Here is a 14821-nt window from a genome sequence, read left to right as displayed (position 1 = left end):
GATACACTTGTAATAAAGTAGCGGTGGTAGCAGACATATTTTGAGTATCAGTTCTGGTTGAAAAGAAGCGATCTAATCCTGTTTACATGAAACAAGCCTGCTCCCGAGCAGGTTTAAGCTTACGGACCTGTTGCTATGACAGCAGCTCCGGGATGAGCTTCGAAGAACCAAACAATCCAAGATCATGCCAAATCGTCAACAATCAAATCCAGCTAACTGAGTTAGCGACGTACGAAGAACTGGCCCCTGATGTTATGTTGATGTTAATGTTATGTGTTTGCGTGGTTCAAACAAACAGAATGAGTGTTTTCTTAGCAGATTAAGTTATAATTATGAAGAAAGCATAAACAGCACTGAATGTGACAAAATAGCATGAATGAAATATCTGTCAGGGTTCTGTCACTTCAGTCTAGTGTTATTCATGGTTTTGTGACAGAGCCCTGATACTCTCCTCATATCATTGTTTTCATGTGAGTGCGCGGCTTAGTTTTTACTGGCTGCGTGCCTTCTCGTGTGAACACGCGGTTTATGAGCTTGCTCATTAGCTGCGTGTTTGTCTATTCAAGCACATGGCTAGTGATTGGTTTGCTGGCCATGTGCTTGTGTTTTTTTGTTTTGTGTGAGCACATGGCTTTTGTCTTAGTTCCTATGTGCCATGTGCTCTCGTCAATTGTCTTGACCCCACCCATCTTGTTACCTGATTATTGATGTAATTTTCCCCACATGTGTTCCCTCGTTATCCTCCTCATTAGCTCCCTATTTATTGTCCTTGTGTTTGCAGTCTGGTTGCTAGTTCGTCGTCAAATATTTGTCTGTGCACATCGTGTCTTGCCTTGCCTTGCCTTGCCAGTCAAGTTTAGTCTGTTTTCCCCTACGGGGTAGTTTTTGTTTGTTTATTTTATTATTACTACTATTAAAGAGCCCTTCTCTCTGCATCATTGAGTCCTCACCTCATCCCTCTACCCAAACCCTGACAATATTGTTATAAAGATTATTAAATAAATATGCAGTGCTATAGAACCAGCTAGCAAACAGACCAAACTAAATCCTGTCCAAACAGCCTCTTTTTATGGCTTATTTTATGATATTGAAATGAAGAGTTGTACTGAAACTGGCGGTACCAAGTAGATGCCACTTGTCCAACTGTTTGGTAAGTTGTGAGTCTCCACACACACGGTATAGTCACTGCCAAACATCAACCAGAAAGCTTGTTAGTGGTCAGCACTACCAGTTTGCATAGGGATGTTTAGTTGGTGAGATTCTTAATTCTATATTGCTCCATTTCTCATTGACATGAATGAATTTCACTCTCATAATTTCACAATGGTAAATGTGACCATATCTTTACTCGAACCTTTAATTTTTTCTAATATCACAATTTCATCGTTGTGCACAGGGGAACGTACATGGGCAAAATTCTCAAGCATCCATGACAGCTTTTGTGCTCATTGCCCTACAGGAGGGGAGAGGCATTTGTGCCGGCCAAATCTCAGTAGGTCCTGCTAGTCTTTGAGTTAAAATGTAACCCTTGATATAGCTAACGTGTTTCTAACTCAATTTATTATTTTTTTTCTTTATGCCACTTCATGTAATTTATTCTCTCCAATCAACTTTTTTTTTAGAGTCTTGAAAGAAGCATAAATAAAGCCGTTGTCTACCTCAGATCTCAGTTTCATGGTCTGACAAATCCTTACGCAGTGGCAATGACATCTTATGCTCTTGCCAATGGAAATGCACTCGACAAACAAATCTTATTGCGAAAAGCCTCTGCAGGTAAAGATAAAGCCATTTCTGTTGAATTCATGTGAACAGTTAATTTAACCTGTTCTGAAAACAATTTATTTATGCTTAATTGTCCCCACATGATTGTAAAGCGCTTTGGGTGTACAACAATATACAATAAAGCACTATGATGATGATGACTGGCAAAAAAAAAAAAAAATCAACAACGAAGACAAAATATAAAACTTAAAGTCAACATTTATAAAATTTGATTCACATTTGCTCTCCATAAACAAAAAGTGCAGATGCTTTGAAACAATCTGTATGTTGAAAAGTGCTTTTTAATTATTCTCAAACAGATGGAAGTCACTATCCTGTCCCTGGAAGCAATAGCTTTACTTTAGAGGCTTCGGCCTATGCACTTTTGGCTCTCGTAAAAGCTCAAGACTTTCAGAGTGCAGCTCCCATCGTAAACTGGCTCAACAACCAGAGGCAGTACAATGGAGGATATGGCACGACTCAGGTTTGTAGTCTACATTTCGCATGCAAATCTGCATTGCATATATGTCCACATGTTCAATATGCAACATTTAAGAAAAGAACATAAACAATTATCGAGGTGAAGCCTACACATCCATTCAAACTTGTCTCCTCCATCCCAGGCCACCATCATGGTGTTTCAGGCTGTAGCAGAGTACAGGATTCAAGTGAAAGAGATAAGGCAGTTAGACCTTGAGATGACGATCCGAGTCGATGGCAGCCGGCAGCCAATTGTGTGGAAGTTCAACAAAGACAACTCTTATCTCGCACAAACAGAAAAGGTGAGTTTGTGGCAAAAGTAAATATCCACCACGTCTGCATTTATTGAATGTATTCATTTTGACACCCCTAAAGAGAATATCAACAGTTGATGAGAACAAATGTGTTTCATCACAGTGGATTGGTGTATTAGGTCCTAAAGTGACCACAGCCTAATATACCTGCTTCTGTCTGTTTCATTAGTTAATCAAATAAGGAATTTATCAAGGATTAATCTATATTTCATTTATGCAGTTAAGACTATGAACCAAGTTAAAAGCATAGTTCACCCAAAAATGAAAATTCTGCATGTGATACTCCCCAAAATGGTGCTATAGGGTGAAATAAATTCATTATTTTTGTTGTCTTCGCACACCAAAAAGTTTTCTTGCAGTTTCATAAAATTACAGCTGAACCACTGAAATCACATGGATTATTTTAACAATACCCTTGCTATTTTTCTGAGCCTTGATCATGTTAGGATCCTTGCTATCTATGGGAGGGTTAGAGTGCTCTCAGAATGCATCAAAAATATCTAAATTTGTATGGGTTTTTATGGGTCTTATGGGTTTGGAAAGACACAAGCGTAACTAATGACAGAATTTACATTTTTGGCTGAACTATCCCTTTAAGTCACAATATATTGTTTGAGCAAGTATCTTTGATGTATACCTGGTTTAAGATTAAACTTCTACTTTACAGACTAATATTACTTAGCTACATTTGATATATTTGATCAAGATTAATAAATGTATATATGTATTTATTATTACTATTATTAGTAGTAGTAGTATCATCATGTAGCAAATTAATTCAAAGGGGAAATATTTATAATTAACCATAACTAGTTATGATTAATAATTCATTTTAAGATTAGATATTAGAATTAACTGTAGCAGAATCAATATTCCAATTATTTAATCTGTCCATCGACTGAGTAGGCACTGTAATAATTTATCAGTTCTAGGACAGATTATTTTCCTGACCAAGGAAGAATAGCTTTCCTACTTTAAGCAGAACTAGCAGTAATTTAGCATGTAGCAAGGATCAACATTGAGCGACTCCGAATTATGAGCAGTAAACAGAGACGATCAATTGTGAATAGAAGGGATTTAATAAATGAAACTATAGCTAACATACTGTACAACTAATTTTGATACCTAGAAAGAAGCATCTAGAAGATAATAAACCAGAGATACTGTACATTCATACACCTGAATATAAGCATTTAGAGCTTTACTAATACAAATAACCAATGGTCACTAGGCTAAAAGAAAAGGGGAACATACAAACATGTACCAAATACATTTGTAACCAATTAATTATAGTCCAAATTAATTATAGTTTAAATAAAGAACATGTCTTTATGCATGTGCATTATTATGTGCATGAGGTTAGTTTGCTAGCTAGGTACAGAGTTTGATTGGCTTCTCAGAATGCCTTTGAAGACCAATGGGCAAACAGAGAGTTGATCTGTTTAAGATCTTCTTTATATTGGGGGGGGGGGGGGGGGGTACCATTTCCTATTTCGCACCCACATATATGTAGAATGTAAGGCCATGTCTCATGTCAAAAGGCTGAAAGGGTCTCTAAGACATAAAGCCTAAACAATCATCAATGATCCTAAGCAATTATTATTATTATTATTTATTTTTTATCAACAGATTTCATCCAACAGGCAAATCACTATCAGTGCTAAGGGTTCTGGAGAGGCCTCTGTAACTGTGAGTGACTGAAGAAAGCAATAATCAGAGCTAAATCTGACCTTACATTGGACCGTAGATGCTGTCTTTAATTGTGCTTTGTGTTGTTTTCTCCTCTGCAGGTTGTGACTGAGTACTATGCAAAACCAAAAGAAAGCAAAACCACTTGCAAGAACTTCGAACTTTCTTTGGCTTTTGAAAAGGCTAATAAAGGTTAATAATTTCATGCTGCTCTGTCACTGTTGTCATTTGGTGGTTATGTTTTGCATAAAAAAAGGAAAATGAAGCCATTTTGCTTACAGTGCAAAATGTTTAAATATTTTTTATTATTATTAAAAATGTGTAATTTTCATGAAATGTTGATGGTCCTTAATTGGCTTAATTTTCTTGATGCAAAACAAAATATAATATAAAACAAGTTTGCTATTTTTGGGGTTGAAAAATGAATTACATGTTTTGTAATAATAATTGCCCATTCATTTGGCACTTGAATAATAACGAATATGGAAAATAACAGAAAATGTGTTTTTCTTTCTTTTCTTTTTTCTTTTTTTATAGTAACATATCAAGGAGCAACTGAGAGTTACAAACTCATTATAAATACCAGGTGTGCAAATATGTGCCATTTTAATCATGTTTCTGCCCGAATCAACTGAATATCAAAGTTAAAACTTTCAAATTTTAAACTTTTCAAATTTCAGTTCTACAAAATGCTTGCTTGATACAGTGAATAATCCTTGAAAATGATCAAATGTTTAACTTTTTGCTTTGATGTCTCCACAGATATCTGTCTGCTGACAGAGATGCCACCATGTCTATATTGGACATATCATTACTGACAGGATTTGTTGTGGATGAGAATGATCTTAAGACGGTATGAATCATATTTCTATTATTCACATTTGATAAAATGAAATTAATAACTTCAGAGGCTTTTATTTGCAATGTGCATATAGTGTCAGTCACAACAAACTGCATTTTTTCCCACTGTGGTAGTAGCAAACTCTTTCTGTTATTTTATAACTTTCAATCACAACTATGTTGTATTATAATAACTATTTTCTATTATAATACTGTATATTATAACTATAGCAAGAACAACATTTTATGTTCTCGTAACAAGATTCGGGAGGAGCGCGTCAGATACTTAGCCTAATCAACACAGTATAAATATCGCTGACTTACCTCTATCCATTGACGGTTTATCAGCATTCGGTTCGCTTTGTCTGACCCAATTTCCCTTCCAACGAAGATATCTGTACCGGAATATTTTTTTCAGATCTGCCTCTTTTTGCCGGACCCATGATCACTCCTACCTCACAAAACACAGCCGCCGAGCACCATTAAGCGTTATTGCCACAGCTGCTCTTCTCTCCAAGCCACACATTGTGGCAAATAGACCGTGCAAAGCCTCGAGCTCGCCTCACTCGACACCCCGATCGTCTCGCTCAAGACCAGGCTCTCCTCAAGCGCTGGAATCGCAGCAGCAGGCTTAAACCAGCCTGGGCCGCACCCCAGTTCTCACTGCAGCAAGTCTCTCTCACTTCCCACCACGGCTCAGTCTTTTCACCGCTGCATTTCCGGTCGCAGCACAGTTTGAGACTGCCTCCTCTAGCGGCGCAGACCGTGTGTCGTAAATCAATAAAATTTTCAGGTGAAGACGCTAATGCAGGTTTCGTGGCTAAAGTTTTTTAAACGACGTTATGACGTAATTCTATTGGATGACGATGCCATTTTTAACCATGAAGCCAAGGCAGTTTTTCAAGGCAAGTCATCCACACTGAAATATCTGAAGACATTACATTTGCCTTACTATGCATGTTTAAACCTCACTGAGATGACATACATAAGTTGCATGCAATTATTCTGGCAGGACCATTTTATTTAGGGACATATTTCACCATTTATTTTGCGTGGATTTCAGAATTTATCTAAAACACAACTACCATTGTGTTTTGCCACAGGACAGCAAGTGTGAGTAAAATTGCTGTTGTCTGTTCAGGACTGTAATACGAAAAGCATGCAAAGTAAATCTTTAGAAACCACTTGAAAGTGAATAGCACATAACTGCAGTTATCATTACTGTTACAATCATGTCTATTGGTACAATGTTTTACAAGACTAAACATGCTTCGTCGTTTTCAAAAGCCTCTGTTTCCACAGTCCATCCTACAACGTGAAAACAGCATTCCAAATTTATGCGCTCTGGAGACCGTTTAAAAAGGTCAGAAGGCCAAAACGAGTTGAAAAGATGCTTTTCCAGCAGGAACGTAATAATGCTGACAAGGCTTGAGGAATTGTCAAACCAGGCAACCAATTGCTAAGCTGGCAACACAGTAGGCTACCCAGGCATTTTTTTATTTTTTAGCTTGCCCCATCAATTGTTACTAACACTTTTACTTTCCGCAGCCAACAACTACAGCAGCCAAAGCAAGCTCTGCAGGTGGCTCACGCAGCTATCTATCTCTGTCATAAGCCAACCCCTCTAATGCCAGCCCATTCCCGTCCACTCAAAACAATGATCTACCATAGCCAACCCTCTTTAACATCCCCATACCCATATATAACAGCCAATCCTCAGCCCTACCGACCGGGCACCTCTAACCACATAGTCCCAGCAAACGGTAGGGCCTACCCTTCCAACGCTTAAGTCGCTCCCACTGGAGCACGTAGGCTCTTCCGGCCCACCAACGAGATGACTTTCTCAGAAAATAAAATCAGCCCCCGCCAGTACTCAATGCTATTTTCTCTAGGTTCGGGCCATTCCAGAGCTTGGAGCCCTTCCCCGGACAGCACGCCAAATACGCATACCATACCTCAGCTAATTATATGTAAGCGTGAACTCGTGAATGTATATTAAAACATACCAGTGCGAAGGTGGGTTTATGAATATAGCTTTTTTCTGACATTCTGGGTGTAATCGTTTGCTTGATCTTCTCACAAATTCCATACTCTGTGCTCAACTGGATATTACAGTGGCCCATTATCAAACTTCCCAATACTAACTTATTGTTTCTTTTTGTAGCTGTCAACTGGACATGACAGGATGATTCAGAAATTTGAGATGAACAAGCAGCTTTCAGAGCGAGGATCCCTCATCCTCTACCTGGACAAGGTCTCCGTCTCTGTTTTACATTGAAAACAGTAAAATAAAAGTGTTTTAATGTAAAAAAAAAAAAAAAAAGGTGCCATTATTACCAAAGGCTTAGTGAGGTTGTCATCAAAAGAACAGGATGTATAGTTCTACTATAATTACACTGAAAAAAACAATAAGTAAATTTACTTGTTTTATTTGGCAAGTTTTTGCACAAGCATTTTTAAAGTAAATTTAACACATTTGGAAATTAAGTAAATCTACTTAACTAAGTTAAGTAAAAAAAACAAAAAACGAATAAGTACATGTAACTTGACCTGTTAAATTTTATTGAGTAAATTTTAATTAAATAATATTAAATTAATGCATTTAGCAGACACTTTTATCCAAAGCGTCTTACAGTGCATTCAGGCTAACAATTTTCACCTATCATGTGTTCCCGGGGAATCAAGCCCCCAACCTTGCGTTTGCTAATGCAATGTTCTACCACTGAGCTACTGGAACACTTCAAGATCTTGTGAAAAATAAGTGAAAATTTCACTTACTTACTTTTTTATTTTGGAAAAGTAATTTGGAAAAGTTTTTACACTAATAAAAAACCCGAAACAGAGATTCTAGAAATTTCTAAATGTAAAATAATTTTTTTCAAAACAGTTTTATCAAATGAGGGTAAATAAGTCTCTCACTTCTGTCCCTTTAAACAAGTTTACAGCAAAGACAGCAATAAGGACTGCATGCACGTGATAAATATTCTGCAATTAAGAAAACAGACAAAAGAAATTGCTCTGTAAAACCCGACTAGTAACTTAACTCAAACCGTTTGAGTAAACAGATTGCCTTGATTTAAATCATGTAAGTTTTAAAACTTTGCATTCAGGTATTAAGTGATTAACTAAGTGCTGATTGAGAATTAGTGATGAACAGCTGCTGTTAACAAACAGAATCACTGAAGAAAAGAGAAACACAAGAACTACTACAACTGACTTCAGACACAGCCTTAGATTTTTGTTTAGTTTTTTATTAGTGTAAAAACTTTTCCAAATTACTTTTCCAAAATAAAAAAGTAAGTAAGTGAAATTTTCACTTATTTTTCACAAAATCTTGAAGTGTTCCTGTAGCTCAGTGGTAGAACATAGCATTAGCAAGTGCAAGGTTGGGGGGGTTGATTCCCCGGGAACACATGATAGGTGAAAATTGTTAGCCTGAATGCACTGTAAGACGCTTTGGATAAAAGTGTCTGCTAAATGCATTAATTTAATATTATTTAATTAAAATGTACTTATTCGGGTTTTTTTTTTTACTTAGTTAAGTAGATTTACTTAATTTCCAAATGTGTTAAATTTACTTGAAAAATGCATGTGCAAAAACTTGCCATAAGTAAATTTACTTATTGTTTTTTTCAGTGTAGTCATAAGAATGACTGTTTTGGGCATAACCAAGTACATCTGCATGTGCACACACAAACACAGACTTGCATGCTTACTATGAGGTTTCTGCTTTCTGCACTTCCACTCTCTGCAGATTTCTCGTACCAGGGAAGACAGGATTTCATTCCGGCTGCACAGAATAATGAATGGAGGCTTCCTTCAACCAGCAGCTGTCACTGTATATGAATACTACTCCTTAGGTATGAAGCTGATGTGCATGCAAACATGTGATGCTGGTTTAGCAGTCACACTTGTGTTTTTAGTCTGACAATGCGACAAGCCCAGCATTATAAAAAAAAGGAAATCCCATAGATTTACATTGAATGAGGAACGTGACATCTGGGAGTGGCTTTGTTTTTATTTGGGCAAGTAAAGAAACTAATAATCTACATGCAGATCTCACTTTTGATTTCGGTTATGGAAAAACCATTATCGTTTAAATTGTCATTGTTTATATTGCTCTTCACAGAGCACCCCTATTTACATATGTTTTCCCTATTGTCTATGGTATTACAGTATCATCCAATAAGTTGTTGCAAAAAGTATTTGATTTTTCCTATTAAAACAAACATAGCTTCTTAATCATTATTAAGCAACAATCTTTATTCATTAAACAAATAAACAAATGTATTATACAAATTCAAAAAGAAAATCTCAATGAGCCACTGACACTATTATATTTGACTTGTTTCGACATTATTTTCACAGCTTTTTACTTTAATATTGCTGATGCTGCAGGACAATGAACATTATGTGACCCATGTCATTCTTCCATGTTTAGAAAATCGCTGTGTGAGGTTTTATCATCCAACCAGGAAGGAGGGAGCTGTTCAGAAAATCTGTAAGAATGATGTCTGTCAGTGTGCCGAAGGTAGCGTTTCAGTGTAATAATAATTAAAAAATTACCGTTAGCGTTAATCTACAGCAGGGTAATTTTTCTTTAATTCTTCTTTTGAAACAGAAAATTGCAGCCTTCAAAAGAAGGAGAAAATTCTTGAGGCTCACCGTAATAAGAAAGCCTGTGATCCTAAAATAAATTACGGTAATATATTATGTGTGTGCATGTTTTGGTGCTGTGAGTGAGTTTATATATATATATATATATATATATATATATATATATATATATATATATATATATATATATATATATATATTAGTTAATGAGGTGATCAGTAAGAATGCTATATCAATCTAATAATTTTTTACAGTTTATAAAGCTGTCATTTTGAGAGAACGTGAGGATGCATTAACAGTCTATTACGATGTGAGGATTGAACTTGCCCTCAAAACAGGTAAAACTCCTCACTCCAAACACAGTGTGTAAAAGTTGGTAAATTCTGTTATTTTAATGTTCTGCTTAATTCAGAAGTAAGATGCAAAGTGATTTACATATGTACTTCTGATAATTTTTTACGTTTAATCCATACAAAACAATCTACTCACGTCTTGTCTTACTGGTCTTTATCTTACCAGACACTGGTGAATTTCTTTTTTTTTTCTTTTTTTTTTGCAATGTTGTGTCAGTAATAACTCGGAGGAAGAAAGAGAAAATCAAACATGTTACATGTCATACACTTGAATTTGTGTAGGTCCAGAAATCAACGTGGAGGGTGAGGAGCGTACCTTCTCCTTACAGATCTCTTGCAAAGAAGCTTTGAATCTGAAGCGAGGTGAGAGCTATCTGATCATGGGCCAGGCTGATGATGTCCAAATCGTGGGCAGAATGTAAGTTCAATTGACCTCTGATCCAAAGTGTGTGTGCCATGATCTATGAATGTGCATCTGTATTAATAACAGAGCTTGAAATATGAAATACATTTAGAATGGTCAAATGTATACAAACCATTTCATTTAAGTAAAACTTTATACATGCTGGTGTGGGGTGGGATAAATTTTGTAACTATTTTCACTCAGAAATTGCTAGTAAACTTTACAATTACTTACAAGGACATTTAATTTTTAAGTAGAAATACATAAGTATTCTTTTTTGTAAAACACTCCATATACCTATTTATTCACAGTTTTTAATTATTCTTTACAGTGCTGCAAAGAGGATAAAACTGACTTTTGAGAACATTCCACATTGTATAATAAACCTCTTTTGCCTGTTTTGATGTAAGCCCTTCTTTAACATGCTCTTCCTCTGATGTCTCCCAGTGGTCAGTATGCTCTGGGAGAGAGGACGTGGTTGGAGTTCTGGCCCAGTTTGGAGGAGAGCAAGACTAGCGCTGAACTCAAAGAAAAATACAACGGGATGTTGAGTATCCAGCAGGATCTGCGCTTCGGCTGCAGCAAATGAGTCAAGTGCCAGATTATTGCTTTGAGATGCTCAGTGACTAAATGAAACATTATAAAACAGAAAATCAGTATAGCTTCATTTTCAACTTTACATGTATGTTAAATATGAGTTGTGAGTCCATTTTGACTATTGCTTTTTACCCGCAATTATCCTGTTATTCAGAATGAATGTATACTTAAGCATGACTTGCTACACCACCATTCTTAAGGTGTTGGGATATATGTATGTCTAAGCAAATTTCCATAATAAATATGGTTAAGCAATATCCTCTGTTCTGATCATCCCCTTATTTACTATTCCAAAAAAAAATTAAAAAAATAAAAATAAATAAATATATGATGGATGGCGATATAAATATTATTATTTATTTTATTTATTTTTTAACTCCGATTCTTGATTTTAATGTTTATTTCAGAGTAACCTTATGTTGTGCAAGTTCAATCTTCCAGTTATTCAAGCTCAGCAGGATTTAGAATTAAAATCAAATAAATGTAAGCAAAATAGCATCCGTATTTTTGGAGAGAAATGTTCATTTGTGTATAGCACAGCACATCAGTCTATAGTTCATCACCTCATAGTGACACTGAGTGCAAATAATACTGATTTAGAAAGGTCAGAATGGACTTTGAATATCGGTTTTTAAAGAAACAAAATATTTTGTATTTAAATAGATGCAGTTAATATAATTGTATTTATTTATGTTTTTTCAAAATAAAGGAAAGGGGTCTCCTGGAACCCTAATTTTTTTTTTTTTTTTTTTTTTTTTTTTTGTGAAGATGTAGTTCATCAAAGTTTGCATTCTTTTCAGTCAGCATTATGTAAATTCTAGAGGAAGTTCTCTATATTTAACCCTGCACTCATCCTCCCAAAGTCCACAGTTGAAGTGAAGTGATCATGGAACTAGTAAACATTTATGAAAGTGACAACCATGAGACTTGCAGCCAGTACAATAAGATTGGACTGAACAGAGATGGAGCTACTTATGCAAACAAGGACCGAAAACTCAGCTACACTGAAGAAAGAGCTCGAAACCAAAGTAAGACATGTAGTATGATGCTCAAGCCATATATGCATATGTTCAGGAGTGCACTTTAAGATCTTTGTTATAGCGAACATGTTTCTTAAAGGCCTACCTATTTCAACAAGAAAATTATTAAAACTTTTATTTGAATTTTGATGATTTCCTGTTTGGCAGGAGGTTTGTCCATAGGAAATAAGTGTGTTGTGTTGAGCACCGTTTGTTTTAGCCTCATCTGCATTTTCCTGGTGGCTGCCATTGTAGTTTTGCATATAAAGCTCATGGCAGAGAATGAAGTACAAACAACACACATGTTACAGTCGAGTTCAAGAGATCAAAAAGAGAAAGACCTGTTACAGAACAGCTTCAACTCTTTGAGTCGGAAGAAACTGGAACTAGAGACCAGAGTCAAAGATCTCACTGCTGAGAAAATACAGTTACAGAGCAACTCCAGCTCTTTGAGTCAGAAGAAACTGGAGCTGGAGACCAGAGTCAAAGATCTCACTGCTGAGAAAGACCAGTTACAGAGCAACTCCAGCTCTTTGAGTCAGAAGAAACTGGAGCTGGAGACCAGAGTCAAAGATCTCACTGCTGAGAAAACACAGTTACAGAGCAACTCCAGATCTTTGAGTCAGAAGAAACTGGAGCTGGAGACCAGAGTCAAAGATCTCACTGCTGAGAAAACACAGTTACAGAGCAACTCCAGCTCTTTGAGTCAGAAGAAACTGGAGCTGGAGACCAGAGTCAACAATCTCACTGCTGAGAAAACACAGTTACAGAGTGATTTTGTCTCTCTGAATGAGAAGAAACTGGAGTTAGAACGCAGAGTCACGTCTCTGAGTGAGGAACTGAAGAAAGAAGCATCTAAAAGAGGTCAGTTTCGACATTTTTATAATGTTCATTTTTATGTTTCATGTGCAGAGTTTTATAAAATGTATGCTTTCGTGTGATTCAGGTTGGTTTTTCATGTCCACTGAGAAAAAGAGCTGGTCTGAGAGCAGACAGTACTGCAGGGATCGTGGAGCTGATCTGATCATTATCAAGAGTGAAGAGAAGCAGGTGAGTTTGTGTAAGTGTCTGTTAATGAATGAGAACAATCACACTTATTCTATGTTATTCCTATTCACACAGAGACACATATCTTCATTGGTCAAGGAGAGAGTGTGGATTGGATTGTCTGACATTGAGAACGAGGGGATCATGAAATGGGTGGATTATTCACCACTGAATCAAGGGTAAGAGTTAAAAATAAACCTCCAAAAAATAGCTTGACAAAACTCTTCCAAAACGCCACAACTAAAACCACTTTAAATACTGTAAATTATATTAAGAAAAGTTTTCCTCTCTTATTCTTTTCTGCATTTTCACTTCTGCTTAGGCTTCTGTATTACTTTAGTTTACTCTCAAAACATGCTGTTATACTGTGAGTATTGTTAGATACATAAATTTGTTGTTCTGAAAAACTGAATGTGGTACGTGTTATTAAGGTTTTGGCTCAAAGGTGAACCGAATGACCAAGGTGGAACTGAGGACTGTATTGAACTGATGCCTTCAAATCCGGTCCTGAACAACTGGAATGATCTGCCATGCTCAGAGAAGAAAGAATTTATTTGTGAGAAATAGGGTTAATCCCATCTTGTTGTGGTTTTGCTTTAAATAATATAGTCATTCTTATTGCGAATTCATAATTTCTTATTGAGGTCCCTGTCTTTAAAAAACTGTCAGTTTATGTGATTTTTTTAAGAAGGAAAATACAAAATTGATATTATTTTCTTAATGCTTTAATAGTCTTCTGTTCCTCATGGTGTGTATCAGGGTGATCTGAGACTCCAAACCTCTGATTGTGTTCATGCTTTGCTCTGTCACAAGCAGCTCTATATTAATATGATATTATCTTAGCTGTTATAATGAATCTCGTTTGCTCTGAAGTGTTGAGGAGAGTCAATCACAGTAAAAGTCTAAAGTGTATTGAGTGTATACTGAGTGTCTGTAAAACTGCTTTTGAGTTTAATTGCTTGCTGTTTGAATAAAATGTTCAGTTATTATCATTACCATAGTAAACTTAGCATTTTTGTTTATATTTTATACTTTATTCTTGTATATCTGGTTTGTTTGCAGTCCAGCAGGGTGCAGCAGAGAGCAGGTTAATTAGACTAAAGTGATCAGAGAGGAAGACAAACATCAGATTCAGACAGTTGCCTTGTCCAAATACCCACACTTGCTGTCTTTGCACTTGATCACTTGACTACATATATGGCATGTTTCCTGTATTTGGCCCAAGTGTTCAAGTGAGCATGTGGACCACTAGTGTGTGTACAACATTTTTGATTACCTGATAGGACCACTTATAGTGTTGTAAAAATGCAAGTTTTTACAGAGTTTAATTATTAATATTTTGAATTTTAAAATAAACAAGTCTGTTCAGTAGTCCTTATAACAGATGACAATTTAATGTCTGGTGTTTCTATTTAAGTGATAAAAAGCAGTTGTAAATGGTGTACAAATCAACTCACCTTTGCAGCAATAAAACGTGTAGCACTTTGTTTTACTACCAAATTATACGTAATATATCTAATTATTATTCATATTTAACTTACATTTAAAAGGTTTCAGTGACATCTTGTGATATTGGCAAGAAAAAAAGAAAAGAAAAGAAAAATTAAAATCCAGAACATGATGCATGATAGCCTTGAATAGTGCTCCCTGCCTCTTCTTTTCCCAGAAACCGACCCCGTTCAGCATGTATTTCAAACAGAC

At 36.0% G+C, this 14821-nt stretch overlaps 2 protein-coding genes across 3 annotated transcripts in view; both read left to right on the top strand.

The window, feature by feature from the left end:
• The window catches only part of LOC132144268 (complement C3-like), a 24623-nt gene extending 13312 nt beyond the window's left edge, over nucleotides 1–11311 (top strand). The window contains exons 21-35 of the mRNA XM_059555047.1: nucleotides 1397–1492; nucleotides 1623–1773; nucleotides 2082–2245; nucleotides 2385–2543; nucleotides 4185–4244; nucleotides 4346–4436; nucleotides 4782–4830; nucleotides 5007–5097; nucleotides 7249–7338; nucleotides 8839–8944; nucleotides 9526–9615; nucleotides 9706–9786; nucleotides 9956–10039; nucleotides 10337–10472; nucleotides 10905–11311. Coding sequence (XP_059411030.1) covers nucleotides 1397–1492; nucleotides 1623–1773; nucleotides 2082–2245; nucleotides 2385–2543; nucleotides 4185–4244; nucleotides 4346–4436; nucleotides 4782–4830; nucleotides 5007–5097; nucleotides 7249–7338; nucleotides 8839–8944; nucleotides 9526–9615; nucleotides 9706–9786; nucleotides 9956–10039; nucleotides 10337–10472; nucleotides 10905–11046 — 1590 coding nt within the window. The 3' untranslated portion in view covers nucleotides 11047–11311. The remainder of the gene's footprint in view (nucleotides 1–1396; nucleotides 1493–1622; nucleotides 1774–2081; nucleotides 2246–2384; nucleotides 2544–4184; nucleotides 4245–4345; nucleotides 4437–4781; nucleotides 4831–5006; nucleotides 5098–7248; nucleotides 7339–8838; nucleotides 8945–9525; nucleotides 9616–9705; nucleotides 9787–9955; nucleotides 10040–10336; nucleotides 10473–10904) is intronic.
• Nucleotides 11312–11803: 492 nt separating this feature from the next.
• On the top strand, nucleotides 11804–14107 carry LOC132144116 (CD209 antigen-like). 2 transcript variants are annotated; one of them, XM_059554874.1, is made up of 5 exons: nucleotides 11804–12082; nucleotides 12242–12937; nucleotides 13020–13123; nucleotides 13196–13299; nucleotides 13552–14107. In XM_059554874.1, exons 1-5 carry the CDS (start codon nucleotides 11941–11943, stop codon nucleotides 13685–13687), a joined length of 1182 nt encoding a protein of 393 aa, XP_059410857.1. In that variant the 5' UTR covers nucleotides 11804–11940; the 3' UTR covers nucleotides 13688–14107. The 2 variants fall into 2 exon arrangements, with proteins under 2 accessions (XP_059410857.1, XP_059410856.1); XM_059554873.1 differs by having other exon boundaries at nucleotides 13020–13299.
• Nucleotides 14108–14821: the final 714 nt, after the last annotated feature.

Source organism: Carassius carassius, chromosome 7 (assembly GCF_963082965.1).
Source record: "Carassius carassius chromosome 7, fCarCar2.1, whole genome shotgun sequence".
Lineage (NCBI taxonomy): Eukaryota > Metazoa > Chordata > Actinopteri > Cypriniformes > Cyprinidae > Carassius > Carassius carassius.
This window is presented reverse-complemented; position numbering and strand designations above follow the sequence as displayed.